At 47.0% G+C, this 13,161-nt stretch overlaps 2 protein-coding genes across 2 annotated transcripts in view; both read right to left on the bottom strand.

Moving 5' to 3' along the window:
• The window catches only part of CCDC71 (coiled-coil domain containing 71), a 48,319-nt gene that overhangs the window by 12,697 nt on the left and 22,461 nt on the right, over positions 1 to 13,161 (bottom strand). Inside the window, exons 2-3 of the mRNA XM_069562365.1 lie at positions 10,703 to 10,837; positions 852 to 908 (exon numbers count right to left, since the gene is read on the bottom strand). The gene's annotated coding sequence lies outside the window, so the exon portion shown is untranslated. The remainder of the gene's footprint in view (positions 1 to 851; positions 909 to 10,702; positions 10,838 to 13,161) is intronic.
• Positions 23 to 7,912, bottom strand: CIMIP7 (ciliary microtubule inner protein 7). Its single transcript, XM_069561122.1, has 4 exons — positions 7,886 to 7,912; positions 5,927 to 6,040; positions 852 to 908; positions 23 to 443 (listed from the first exon to the last, which is right to left on the bottom strand). The coding sequence occupies exons 1-4, from the start codon at positions 7,910 to 7,912 to the stop codon at positions 27 to 29; spliced, it is 615 nt and encodes a 204-aa protein (XP_069417223.1). The 3' UTR covers positions 23 to 26.

The following is a 13,161-nucleotide window of genomic DNA, read 5'->3' as shown; positions in this document are numbered from 1 at the left end:
GCTGCAAGCACAGACAGGCCTCTGGGTCAGCCATCCTTGTTTAATGTTCTGGACCAGTTTAGACACTCAGAGACCCCAGCGTGAAGATAATGCTGCAGCAGCTTGGGTTTGGGGATCCCTGGGAGGTCAGGCAGTGTGTCGGTGACTGGGGTCTGGGGGCCCACATTGTTGCTGCCACAGCGGCCACCCTGGGATGGCTGGCAGAAATTCTGCTGGTAGGTGGTGTTAACGCGGAGAGGCTGGATCTGCACAAAGTGGACAAGGCGCTGGGGGAGGTCCCTGAGTCCTGACCCTGACCGGAACTCAGTCTGGTAGGAGGATTCGAGGGGCCGCGGCTGGCGCAACTCCAGTTCACAGGGTGCCCAGCGCAGGAAGGTATGCTGCTGCCACAGGCGCGCCAAGTCTTTCCGCCTTCCGATTCCCTGTAGCAGGCAGTAGGGGCCCTTCTCAACGGTATGGGCCCTTGGCCCACAGTCTTGGCACCAGGTGATTCCTTGGGCCCCTCCTATACCCCAGCAGGCCTGGTGATGCCTGGCCTCCCTGGCCTGTACCCCACCTCTTTGAACTCCATCCCAGCCATGCCTTCCATTCCAGAGCAAATGGAGGCCCAGAAAGTCAGTGGCCCCTAGGATATTTGCACATTATCAGGCAAACTGGTGGAGGAAGCCAAAGCAGAGGGACCTCTGTTTGAGGAATGGCTGTTTGCCAGAGGAAAGAGGTTATCAGGCAGACAGACATTCCTCTGGATAAAGGAGTCTGCTCTGCTCACCATGTCTTATCCCCTCCACCCTACCTCAATTTCAGCCTAGGCTGGAGGGCTGCCCATTCTCCTTCCTCTCTCCAGCACTCACCTTGTCGAAGGAAGTGCGGTTGTCATGCTTGGAGAAGAAGTGTTGCTGTGGTGGCTCCTTGAAAGACAGAAAGAAAGAGGGTGAATGGGGAAAAATGATGCTTAGCTGTCCCTAATATGCTACCTGAAGGTCCCATAGTGGAGAGAAGTTGCCAGGAGCCACCACCCCTAAACTGCCAACACCCTGAAAGAGCAGATACAAATTAAAGGAACAGCTTATTCCTGGAACATCTTATCCCAGCACTTGCCCCCTAAGCAGAAGCCTTTGGGGTCTCTGATTGAGAGAGGGGCTGAGGCATCTTACTGGACATCCTTCATCAGTGGGGCAGCGCTTTAAGTTTCACACTGGGCCTTTAACCCTAGATCGTTCACGACTAGGCTCCACCTCTCTCCTCTTTTACTGTCTCATCAGTGACCCAGGCTCTTGGCACTAAATATTATACTACCTGGAAACTGACATTTTTCTTTATAGCTTGAGCTCTCTCCTGAACTTCAGACTAATTAGCCAACTGCCTGCTCCATATTTCCATGTAAATGTCTAACGGACATCTCCAAACACGTGTCTTGGTTCTGGATCATTTAGCAAAACCACCCCACCTACAGCCTCCCCCAGCTCAGGTCATGGCAGTTAGATTTTGCCAAACACCCCAGAGGCCACTTGAGTCTTCTTTCACACCCTGAATCCAGTGTGCCAGGAAATCCTATTGATACTTCCTTCAATATGCACCCAGATCAGACCACTTCTCACCATGGCCACTGCCTTCTCTGGTCTAAGCCACATTCTTCTGATGCCTGAATACTGCAAGAGCTTCCCACTTGGTGTCCCTGCTTCCAGCCTTGCCCCTCCAGCCTACTGTCCTCTTAGCAGGTAGAATAATTCTTAATATGTAAGTCAGATCACACTCCTGGTTTGCCAAAAATCAATAGTTCCTCATGTTTATAAAAGTCAAAGCAATCATAGTGGTCCATGAGACCCACATGGTATTGACTTCTTCACTACCTCCAGCCACACTGCATCCTCCTGCTCCTCAAACATACTAGCTACTTCCACCTCAGACCTTTGAACTACCTCTTACTTCTGCCTGGGACTCTTCTCCTGGCTGGCCATGACTCCCTCTCACCTGTTACTTGGGAGGCCTTCCTTGACCACTAGAGTTCCATTGCCCCAACCCTGCATTTTTCATCTTCTAACACATTGTATGACTATATATGTTGCTATTCATCATGTGATGCCCCTGACTAGAACACAAGCGCCTCATGGGTAAGGTCTGTCTTACTCACATCTGTAACTCCAGCACTGAGCTTGGCACTGTGCTCAATACATATCTGCTGTTAAATCAATGAACAAGGACAGGGACTTCCCTGGTGGTTCAGTGGCTAAGACTCTGAGCTCCCAAGGCAGGGGGCCTGGGTTCAATCCCTGGTCAGGGAATGAGATCTCACATGGGAACTAAGAGTTCCCATGCCATAATTAAAGATCCCACATGCTTCAGTGAGGGGCTTCCCTGGTAGCTCAGCTGGTAAAGAATCCGCCTGCAGCACAGGAGACCCCGGTTCAGTTCCTGGGTCAGGAAGATCTGCTGGAGAAGGGATAGGCTACCCGCTCTAGTATTCATGGGCTTCCCTAGTAGCTCAGCTGGTAAAGAATCCGCCTGCAATGTGGGAGACCTGGTTTCGATCCTTCAGTTGGGAAGATCCCCTGGAGAAGGGAACAGCTACCCACTCCAGTATTCTGGCCTGGAGAATTCCATGGACTGTATAGTTGCAAAGAATAGGACATGACTGAGTGACTTTCACTTTCACATGCTTCAATGAAGATCAAAGATTTTTTTTTAATAAGATCTTTCATGCTGTAAGATACAGCACAGTCAAATAAATAAATGGTTTTTTAAAATAATATTATTTTAAAAAAGAACCTACTATATATAGCACAGGGAACTCTAAGTAATACTCTGTAATGACCTATATGGGAATAGAATCTAAAGAAGAGTGGATATACTTGTGTAACTGATTCCCCTTGCTGGACAGCAGAAACACAACATTGTAAATAAACTATACTCCAATAAAAATTATTTTAAAAAATTTTATAATTTTTTTTTGATGTACCACATGGTTTGTGGGGTCTTTGCTCCCCAACCAGAGATTGAACCCCGGGCCCTCAGCAGTGACAGCACAGAGTCCTAACCACTGGACCACGAGGGAATTCCAAGGTTTTATAGATCTTAATACACACACAAATGGGAAATCTGAATGAGAGAGGTGGATTATATCCGTGTCAATGTCCTGGTGGTGATAGTCTACTATAGATTTGCAAAATGTTACCACTAAGGGAAACTGGGCGAATCATAAAAGGGATCTCTCTTTACAACTTGTTCCAACTGCCTATGAATCTACAGTCATCTCAATAAAAATTTCAATTGAAAAATCTGGGGGTCTGGGGTATATTCCAACTGCTCCCCACCCCCGATTCTTCCTGGATCTCTATCCTTAGCCATGAAACTGTACACGGCCCTAGAATGTGGATGCCTTGGCTGTGGAAGGCAGCTCTGACTTTGGAAACTCACTATTCCTACAGTGACAGGATAATCTATCAACTCCCACTGAGTTGAGTTTCATTCTCACAACTGTGGGAGCCTGGTGAAAAGTGCAGTCATTTCCTCTCCGCCCAGGCAGTTCAGAGTATTCTTGTCCCCAAGGAGAATTTCACCTGCATCTTTGCTTCTAAACCACCGAGGGCTCCTTTTCCATTCAGGTAGTAAAGCCCATGGCCTCTGAGCAGGTAGGGCTTGGGCTAGGATACAAGTTGAAGAGCGCTTGGGGGAGAAGTAGGTTTCCTGGATGGGTTAGTGTTTGCCTGTGGGAGGGCTAAGAGCCCCTGTGGAGGCTGAACAGTGTGCAGTTAGGGGGCTACTGAGTTGGGGGGGCTCTGTGGCAGACTGAGGTGTGGTGGGGATGGGGCAGAGGCAGGGACACACAGCAATCACGGTACCACAGGACCTGCCTCCAACCATGAGGCCCTGGCATAATGGTCTGATCTGGAGAACAAATAAGCCCAGGATTACATTTCCCAAGAGTCAGGCAGGTGAAGGCTAGAAATGAATTAATCTGGTTTAGAAGAAAAAAAGAGCAAAAAGAAAAAAGAATTTTCTTGCATCTGAACGACAAAATTCATATCTGCCCCAAACTAAAGGTAAATGGATGCCACATATTGGAAAGGTTTTCAACAAGAATAGCTGCAGTCGGCTAGCTGACACCTGGTATCTCTCAGCAAATAAGGGGGAAAAAATGTGCACCTTCCCAGAGCAGTTCCACTAATTAAAACAGCTTTAGATCTAGAGTCAGGAGACTTGGCATTTGTACAACCTAAGGCCAAGACACATAGATCATGCTATTTTGGGTTGATGATAATGCCAACATATAACAAATCTTGACTTTAATCAAAACAGGTCCCCAAATATGTCCCCTGCTCTGTTCCTGAGGGGACAGGCTGAGAGGATATTCAGGTCTTTGGGATGAGAGCTACCACTGAGGACTACTACAGACACCAAGCAGGAAGTGCCCAGGTTGCCTCTGTCCCCGCGCTGCCCAGATCTCATCATTCTCTCAGGGGAGGTGGCCCCAGACGGGTAGTCTGGAGTCGCATTTGGGACTGGCTCAGTTCTCAGTGACAGACAGCCCTTCCAACTGAGCACGGTGAGGAAGCTCAGGCTTTGCGGCATCGCAGACTCCAAGACCCTGCTCCTGGCCTGGAAAAGCAATTTGTAGCGAATCCAGATGGCCAAGCAAGTAGGACCTGGCTGGAGGCCGGGAAGCAAGAAGCTGCAGTGGGCGGGGCAGGTTCCAGGCACACCTCCAGGTCCCTCCTCCACCCTGCTCTTTTCCAGGAGTCTGATGAGAACTCAGTTCTCACCAGGCTGACTTCCCTTGGACCTGAAAGGAAGCCGGAGAGGAGATGGAGGAGAGGGAGGAGACCTTTCTTCTCCTGACTCCCTTTCAGGCCAGCCCTCCCCTGCCTGTGTCTTACCACTTCTCTCAGGATGGCCCTCTCCACACCACTCTCTCCTGGGTTCTAGAAGCCATGCCTTCCCCTTGTCCCTTCAGGCCCAGCAGTACCGGCCACTTGGTTGTTACCACCCTTTGAGACTGCCTTCCCCTGAAGCCCCCACACCTACCCCTTTATATGAATGCGCTCCTGACTGCTCCCGTTTTGAGTGGGCTTTTGCTGTTGGGCCACTGAGTGACACTCAGCGTGCTCTCCTTGTCTCTAGGCCTGGAAGCATGGAGGGCATAGGAGTCCGGCAGCCTTCTCCTGTTATCCAGAAGCCTCGTCCAGCCACTCAAGGCCACTTCTGCCATCACTCCCTTCCAGTCCACCTTGGTCACACATGGAGGTGAATGTGTGCACGCGTGTGTGCTAACTAAGTTGCTTCAGTCGTGTCTGACTCTGTGTGACCCTATGGACTGCAGCCTGCTAGGCTCCTCTGTCCACGGGAGTCTCTAGGCAAGAATATTGGAGTGGGTTGCCATGCCCTTTTCCAGGGAATCTTCTTGACCCAGGGATCAAACCTGGGTCTCCCGCCTTGTAAGCAGATTCTTTACCTTCGGAGCCACTAAGGAAGCCCATGGGGGTGGATACCTGCCACTTGTCATGCTGTTCTCCTGACCAGAGGCGGCTTCCTTCTCACTCCTGAGCCCTGGACTATGAGGCTGACTGTGAGCTAGGCCACTGACTTTTAGGGCATCAAGGAATTCATGCTGAAGGACTGCAAAACTCAAGGCTTACTTCTTGGGTTCTGGAGACTCTCACTCCATGGTCACCCATCCCACCTTGGCCCTGATCCTTCCTCCATTTAGAAGGAGCAGTGAGCAGCACTGTCCAGCCCGGTACCGGCTCTTATGCACCCTATCTGTTGGGGGAAGATCTGACAGTTCAGGGACGAGGGCGCAGGCCTCATGCAAGTCCTGGGGATAGGCTGGCCTCGGGCGTCAGTTCAGCTGTGGTTGGGCTGAGGATGTTGCTCTTGCGGCCTGAGAGCAGCAGAACGTGGCCCAGCTGCCTGCAGGGCTGCTTCCTACCTGACAGCGCTGCAGGAACACTGCTGGAGGCTGGGGCTTGGCTGCGAGGCGGTATTCTCGAGCACTGTCACTCCTGAATTGGCCTCTGTAGTGCCCATAGAAGCCACTGTTGTGCTGTAACAAGGCAGGCTTGAGGGTGAATCCCACCCAAAGCCCCCTCCCAAGTCTTAGACCTCCCAGGCTAGAAGCCTTTCCTGGGCTTTCCTGACAGAATAAAAAGAATCAAAGGAGGAGAGACAACCTGGAGAAGAGCCAACAGAGGACTGTCTCCATCCATCATTAGAACAGTTGGCCTCAGCTGTGCTGGGCAACCTGGGAGGGTTATGTGTGTAAGCAAAGGATTCCTTCCTTCTTCTCACCTCCCTCTCTCCTTCTCTCTCTGTCTCCCTTCCCTCCTTCCTCTCCTTCCTCTCTTCCTTCCTCTGTCTCTCTCTTTCTTCAGAGCATCCTAATATGGGCTGGCAACCTGCAGCAGTGAAAAGACAGAAAGATCCTGGCTCCTGTGAACCTTTCTTCTAGGGAGGAAGTAAGACAAGTGACTAGAGTCGGGAAAGAAAGAACCTGATGACTGGATCGAGAGTGACAGGCAGCAGGGGACAGCATCTCATGACAATGTACCTGAACGTGAGGAGGAATCAGCCATGTAAGGAGCAAAGAGCATCCTATGTGTGAGAACTGCAAGTGCAAAGATTCAGAAGGCAGAGAGAGACTTGTGTTGGAAGAACCAAAAAAAAAAAAAAAAAGAGAGAGAGAGAGAGAAACAACAAAAAAAGGCCTTATTGACTAAAAAAGACTGTGAGCAAGACGAAGAGAAGTGAGGTGGTCAGGGAGGGACAGGGCCTGGATTGGATTAGGAATATGGATTCTAAGAGCAAAGGAAGACTTCAGTAATGGAGGGAACCAGATGGGTTCTGACTTGGGGTGACTTAGGAAGCACTGAGCAGAGTTTTGAGAACAGGGACACTATCTACTGGTGAGGTCCTTTCCTGGGGGATCTGAAAGGAAGTTCCCTTCCTTGTCCTCCCTGCATTAATAAAGGTCAAAGGTCTCTGAAGAGCAAAGATTAAATTGATCCATATTTTGCACCTATTGACAAAGTCATGAACCCTTGTTTGTCGCACACTTTGCTATTTTGGGGTGAACAGTGCACCATCTGATACTGGAACAACGGATGAACTTTCCAAAAGAAGTACTTCACCAAAAGTGGATACTTTTGGAGAGAATTTCAGAGACAGGACTGGCAGAAGACAAAAACGAGCACCTATCAGGGGTATAAAAAGCTGTATTGTACTCATGTCACGAGGCTGACAACATGGTTGACCATGTCCTGCCAGGGAAGTCCTGTGGTCCGACCTCATGGTTTTCAGTGCTCCCTGGAGAGGACAGTGTGTCTAGCCCACTCCACAATCACAGCCCTGAGCAGAAAGAACCTGTCCCAAGCTGGCCTCTGACCATCAAAATAGGCTTCTTATCTTTTCATCCCACTGAGGGCTTAGGTCATCCAACTTGTCTGCCCATTCTTCTACTACTGTCAGACCTTCCTCTCTATTCAGTTTATTTCAACAGTATTTACCGGGCCTTGACTGTATTCCAGGCATGGGACAGAGGGCCAGAAGAAAAAAGTCTTTACCCTTAAGATGTTCCCGGTCTAGAGAGCAGTCAAACTACAGAAGTTTGGGAAGAGCAAACAAAAGACTGGGAATAAATGGGGTGGCAAGAGGACTGAGAGGATCACCTAATCCAGGCATGAAACCTGGAAGGAAGGGGGCACGGTATCAGGAAGAATAGGTCAGCTCTAGGGGGCCCACAGAATGGCAGAGCAGGAATGGGCAGCTGGGGGGTCCTCTTCCAGCCTGGAGGCTAGATAAAACCCTTCTCACTTTACTCCCATGAGTCCTTCAAATTGCAGGTACTACCCCAGGGCCAGGGGCTAGGATTAATTGTAAAGTGCATTCTTACCCAGGAGCCTACTAAAGCACTTTGCATGTTCCCGGGAAAGGAGTAGAAAAGGTAAACTTTCCTCTTGTCTTTTTCAGGCTACTTCTGGAGAATGAGCATCTCAGCAGGTCTATTTCTTGTTGCTTAGTGACAAAGGGAGGTTGTGACTACACAATGCTCCTGATTGTTGAGGCAGTGCCCAGCCTGCTACCCTCTTTGTGCTTTCTGCTTTGTTCTTCTCTTTGAGAGAAACCTGCCCCTCAGCACTAAAACCTGCCTCTCAGCTTGGGAGAGTTCTTATATATAGAAACATATAAGGCTTCACAGTGGAGTCTGATGAACTCACAGTCAATGAAATACCAAAGAACATTTTAGAGGCAAATCCTGTCTTTTTAAAACTGTAACCATACTGCCAGGGATATAAATTTAGAATGCATTTCATGGAGTCAGAAGAAATGCTAAAGGGACTGGTGGCTCTTAGGATAAAAATGCTGCTTCAGAATAAGGCTCCGTCAAGTTCTCAGGAGTTTGTGGTAACTGAGAACACTAACTGTTGGCAGGTGAATGTTACAAGGTCCCAAGTGAAGGAGGCGAGAGCATAACAGTGGAGCAAAAGCAGCAGCATGAAAATATCTGACACCATGGTTCCATTCCAAGCTAGCCTTAGGTAGATTATTGTCTCTCTCATTTATAACATAGGCATGTGAACATTTCACTCCCTTTTCTAACATGAAGAAGCTGGTGATGAGCCTCTAAAAATGTGCCAGCGAAAAGTTCAACAACAGGAAACACTCAGCAGGGCTTGTGTCATTGGCACAAGCCCTACTAGCCAGAAAGTCCACCCTATTCGTATAGTTACTCTGGAGATCCCCTCCCACATGTATTTGTAACTACAGGAAGTTCACTGCTATACCTGTATAGGGGAAGAACTATAAAAAGGCTGAATGGTTATCTAGAGCACAATGAGAAAACTGGCCTATAATTACACAATAAAATATTGGAGTTGCTATAACTTGGCTACAGATACTTGAATTCATAGAGATAAATCTTAAAAATGGTAAGTCAAGTAGTTGTAGAGGGAACTCCCTGGCAGTACAGTGGTTAGGAGTTGGCACTTTCACTGCCAAGGGCCCAGGTTCAATCCCTCATAGGGGAACTAAGATCCCACAAAAGGTGAGATACAGCCAAAAAAAAACAAAAACAAAAAAGTTGTTTAATTTGACACAATTTGATTTATGTATATACCTATGAAACATAACCACGATCAAGATAGCAAACATATCTATCACCCTCAAGTTTCTTTTTGCCCATTGGTATTCCTTCTCTAGGGCATTCACTGGCCTAAGGCAACTGCCGAGGCTGTTTGTCTTTCTATTATGATAGATTACTTTGCATTTTCTAGAACTTTATGTAAATGGAATCATTCAGTTTGTATTCTTTTGTGAATTTGTCTTCTCACTCAGTATACTTATTTTGAGAACTATCCATGTCATTGTACCTGTCAGCTGTTTATTCCTTTTTATTGCTTAGTAGTTTTCCATTGTGTGAATATGCCAAATCTCTCCTCTTGCTCTTTTTTTTAATAATTTATTTTTAAAATAGGTTTACTCTTTTAATTTTAGGCTCACTGAAAAATGGAGAAGGTCCACAGATTTCTCATATACTTTCTGCTCCCACACATGTGTACATTTATTATAAATGCTGATCCAAGATCAACACATCATTATCACCCAAAGTCCACAGATTACCTTAGAGTTCACTTCTGGTGATGTACCTTCTATGGATTTGGACCAATATATAATATATAACGATGTGTATGCACCATTATATTAGGTTGGTGCAACAGTAATTGATGTTTTGCTTTGCTGAAAGTTGCCATTTGATATTACAATACATTTTTAAATAAATGTGGTTGTTACACATCATTTTAATGTGTATTTCTTCCTTTATGTGTTTTTGCTAATGACTTATTACTTGTCATTTATTTTAGACCAGGGAAACGATGTCAGACAAGAAGCAAATTTGAGCAATTTTCTAACTCGAGTCCAAAATGGTTTGTAAAGCAGCAGACACAACTCACAAGATCAGTGATGCATTTGGCCCAGGAACTGTTAATGAAGGTACAGTGCAGTGGTGGTTCAAGAAGTTTTGCCAAAGAGACAAGAGCCTTGAAAATGAGGTGCACACTGGTCAGCCATCAGAAGTTGATAACACACACACACACACAAAAAAAAGAAGTTGATAACTCTAATTGAGAGCAATCATCAAAGCTGATCTTCTCACAACTACAGGAGAAGTTGCCCAAGAACTCAGCATTAACCAATCTATGGTCGTTTGGCATTTGGCAAATTGGAAAGGTGAAAAAGCTGAATAAGTGGGTGCCTCATGAGTTGACTGAAAATTTTTTAAAAAATAGTTTTGAAGCATATTTTCTTATGCTATGCAACAACCATGAACATTTCTCAATCAGATTGTGACATGTGACAAAAAGTGGGATTTTATATGACAACTGGCAACAACCTGCTCAGTGACTGGACCGAGAAGAAGCTCGAAAGCATTTTTCAAAGCCAAACTTGCACCAAAAGAAAGGTCATGGTCCCTGTTTGGAGATCTGCTGATGGTTTGATCCACTACAGCTTTCTGAATGCCAGTGAAACCATGACATTTGAGAAGTAGTCTCAACACATCAAAGAGATGCACCAAAACCTACAATGCCTGCGGCAATGGTCCAGAGAAAGGGCCCAATTCTTCTCCACACCTGACTGCACGTCACACAACCAATGCTTCCAAAGCTGAACAAATTGGGGTATGAAGTTTTGCCTCATTGGCCGTACTCACCTGACCTCTTGTCAACTGACTACCACTTCTTCAAGCATCTTGACAACTTTTTGCAGGGAAAATGCTTCCACAGGCAGCAAGAGGCAGAAAATGCTTTCCCAGAATTCCTCAATTCCTGAAGCATGGATTTTTATGCTATAGGAATAAACAAACATTTCTCATTGGCAAAATTACGTTGATTGTAATGGTTCCTATTTTGATTAATAAAGATGTGCCTGACCCTAGTTATGATTTAAAGTTCACAGTCCAAAACTGAAGTAACATTTGCACAACCTAATAGTATCATACACAATAGTTTCACTGCCCTAAAAATCCTCTGTGCTCCACTTATTCAACCCTCCCACCCCCTGTAGCCCCTGGCAACTAGTGATCTTTTTACTATCTTCATAGTTTTGCCTTTTCTAGAATGTCATACAGTTGGAATCCTGCAGTAGGTAGCCTTTTCAAGATTGGTCTCTTTCATTTAGTAAATGAAATGTATTTAAGTTTCCTCCATGTCTTTTCATAGCTTAATGTATAACTCTTTCTTGCTGCTGCTAAGTCGCTTCAGTTGTGTCTGACTCTGTGCGACCCCATACACAGCGGCTCACCAGGCTCCTCTGTCCCTGGGATTCTCCAGGCATGAACACTGGAGTGGGTTGCCATTTCCTTCTCCAATGCATGAAAGTGAAAAGTGAAAGTGAAAGTCATGTCCGACTCTTCGCGACCCCATGGACTGTAGCCTACCAGGCTCCTCCATCCATGGGATTTTCCAGGCAAGAGTACTGGAGTGGGATGCCATCGCCTTCTCTGAACTCTTTCTTAGTCCTGAATAATATTTTATTGTCTGGATGTATCACAGTTTACTTATCCATTCACCTACTGAAGATGAAATCTCAGTTGCTTCCAGGTTTTGGCAATTATGAATAAAGCTGTTATAAATATCTGTGTGCAGGTTTTTCTGCATGCATACATTTTCAACTTTTTTTGGGTAAATACCAAAGAGCATGATTGATGGATTGGTAAGAGTAAGTTTAGTTTTATAAGAAACTGTCAAAACATACTCTGAAGTGGCTGTACATTTAGCATTCCCATCAGCAATGGATGAGAGTTCCTGTTGCTCCATGTCCTCACCAGCATTTTGTGTTGCCAGCTTCTGGGTTTTGGCAATTCTTTTTGTTGCTGGGAAACATTGAAGGCAGGAGGAGAAGGGGCTGACAGAGGACGAGATGGCTGGATGGCATTACCAACTCAATGGACCTGAGTTTGAGCAAACTCCAGGAGATAGTGAAGGACAGGGAACCCTGGTGTGCTACAGTCCATGGGGGTCACAAAGAGTCAGACATGACTGAGCACCTCACAACTGTTGCACAGTGGTATCTGTTTTATTTTGTGTGTCTCTAATGACATACACTGTTGAACGTTTTTTCCTGTTTATTTGCCATCGGTGTATCTCCTCTGGAGAGGTGTTCTGATCTTCAAAGTTTTTTCCTATTGAGTATTTTGAAATCCATTTTATGTACCAGTCTTTTATCAGCTAAGTCTTTTGAAACCACATACCAATCAGGTTTTTGTCCCCACTACATCACTAAAACTGCTCCTGTCAAGGTCACCAGTAGTTAATTCTCATTTTCCTTGATTCATCAGCAGCATCTGACACTTACCTTCCTCTTTGATGGATAGTCCCAGAGGCTTCCACAGCTCCTCAGTCACTGCTGGTGTTCCTCCCCTATCCCTGACCACTCCTACTCTGATTCCTTTGCTGCTTTTTCCTCATTGAAGCCTCTAAATTTTGCGTGTCTTGGGACTCAGTACAATCTGTTTTCCATTCATACTCCTTCATTCGTGATCTCAAGCCACCTCACGGCTTAGACAGCCATCTATAACTATTGTGCATTAAGGTGAGAGCATCTGAGAGCGTCTGTATCAGCGAGGGGATTCAGGGTGGACAGCAGGGTATGAGTATGCAGGTGTGAGGGTCCATCTCGTCAGGTGTGTGTGGGCTGGGTGTTGCACAGCAGTATGTGGCGAAATGTAGGTCAGCAGATCTGGCCCACAATTAAAGGCTTCACAGTTCAAACTATTAGGACCGTTAAAACCGTTAGCAGCTTGCTGTGGCAGGAGCCGGGCCCAGGGGAAGGGAATGCGCTCATTGGTCAGAGCGCATCCTGGGGGCGTGGCCACACAGCTTAGGCAACCTCCTCGGGAGCAGGCGGCCTCTAGATCAGGCGCGTGCAGGCCCTCAGAGGTGGAGGCAGGAGGGGGTTGGGCAGCGCAGGCTGGAGCCTGGTGGGTGGGGGGTGGGGAGTCGGGGGACGGCGTGGTGGGGGGGGTCGGTTCGGGGGACGGGGGCGGGTGGTATCGGGGGTCGGGGGATGGGAGGTGGTGGTGGGGGTGTTAGGATTAGGGTTAGCCCTTTCTTTCTCTGTGAGGAAAGACCACCCTGGCTCTTCAAGGGACTTGACTTCAGCTTCCTTGGG

Source organism: Ovis canadensis, chromosome 19, assembly GCF_042477335.2.
Source record: "Ovis canadensis isolate MfBH-ARS-UI-01 breed Bighorn chromosome 19, ARS-UI_OviCan_v2, whole genome shotgun sequence".
NCBI lineage: Eukaryota > Metazoa > Chordata > Mammalia > Artiodactyla > Bovidae > Ovis > Ovis canadensis.
The sequence above is the reverse complement of the archived record's forward strand: the minus strand, read 5'-3'. Positions and strand labels throughout refer to the sequence as shown.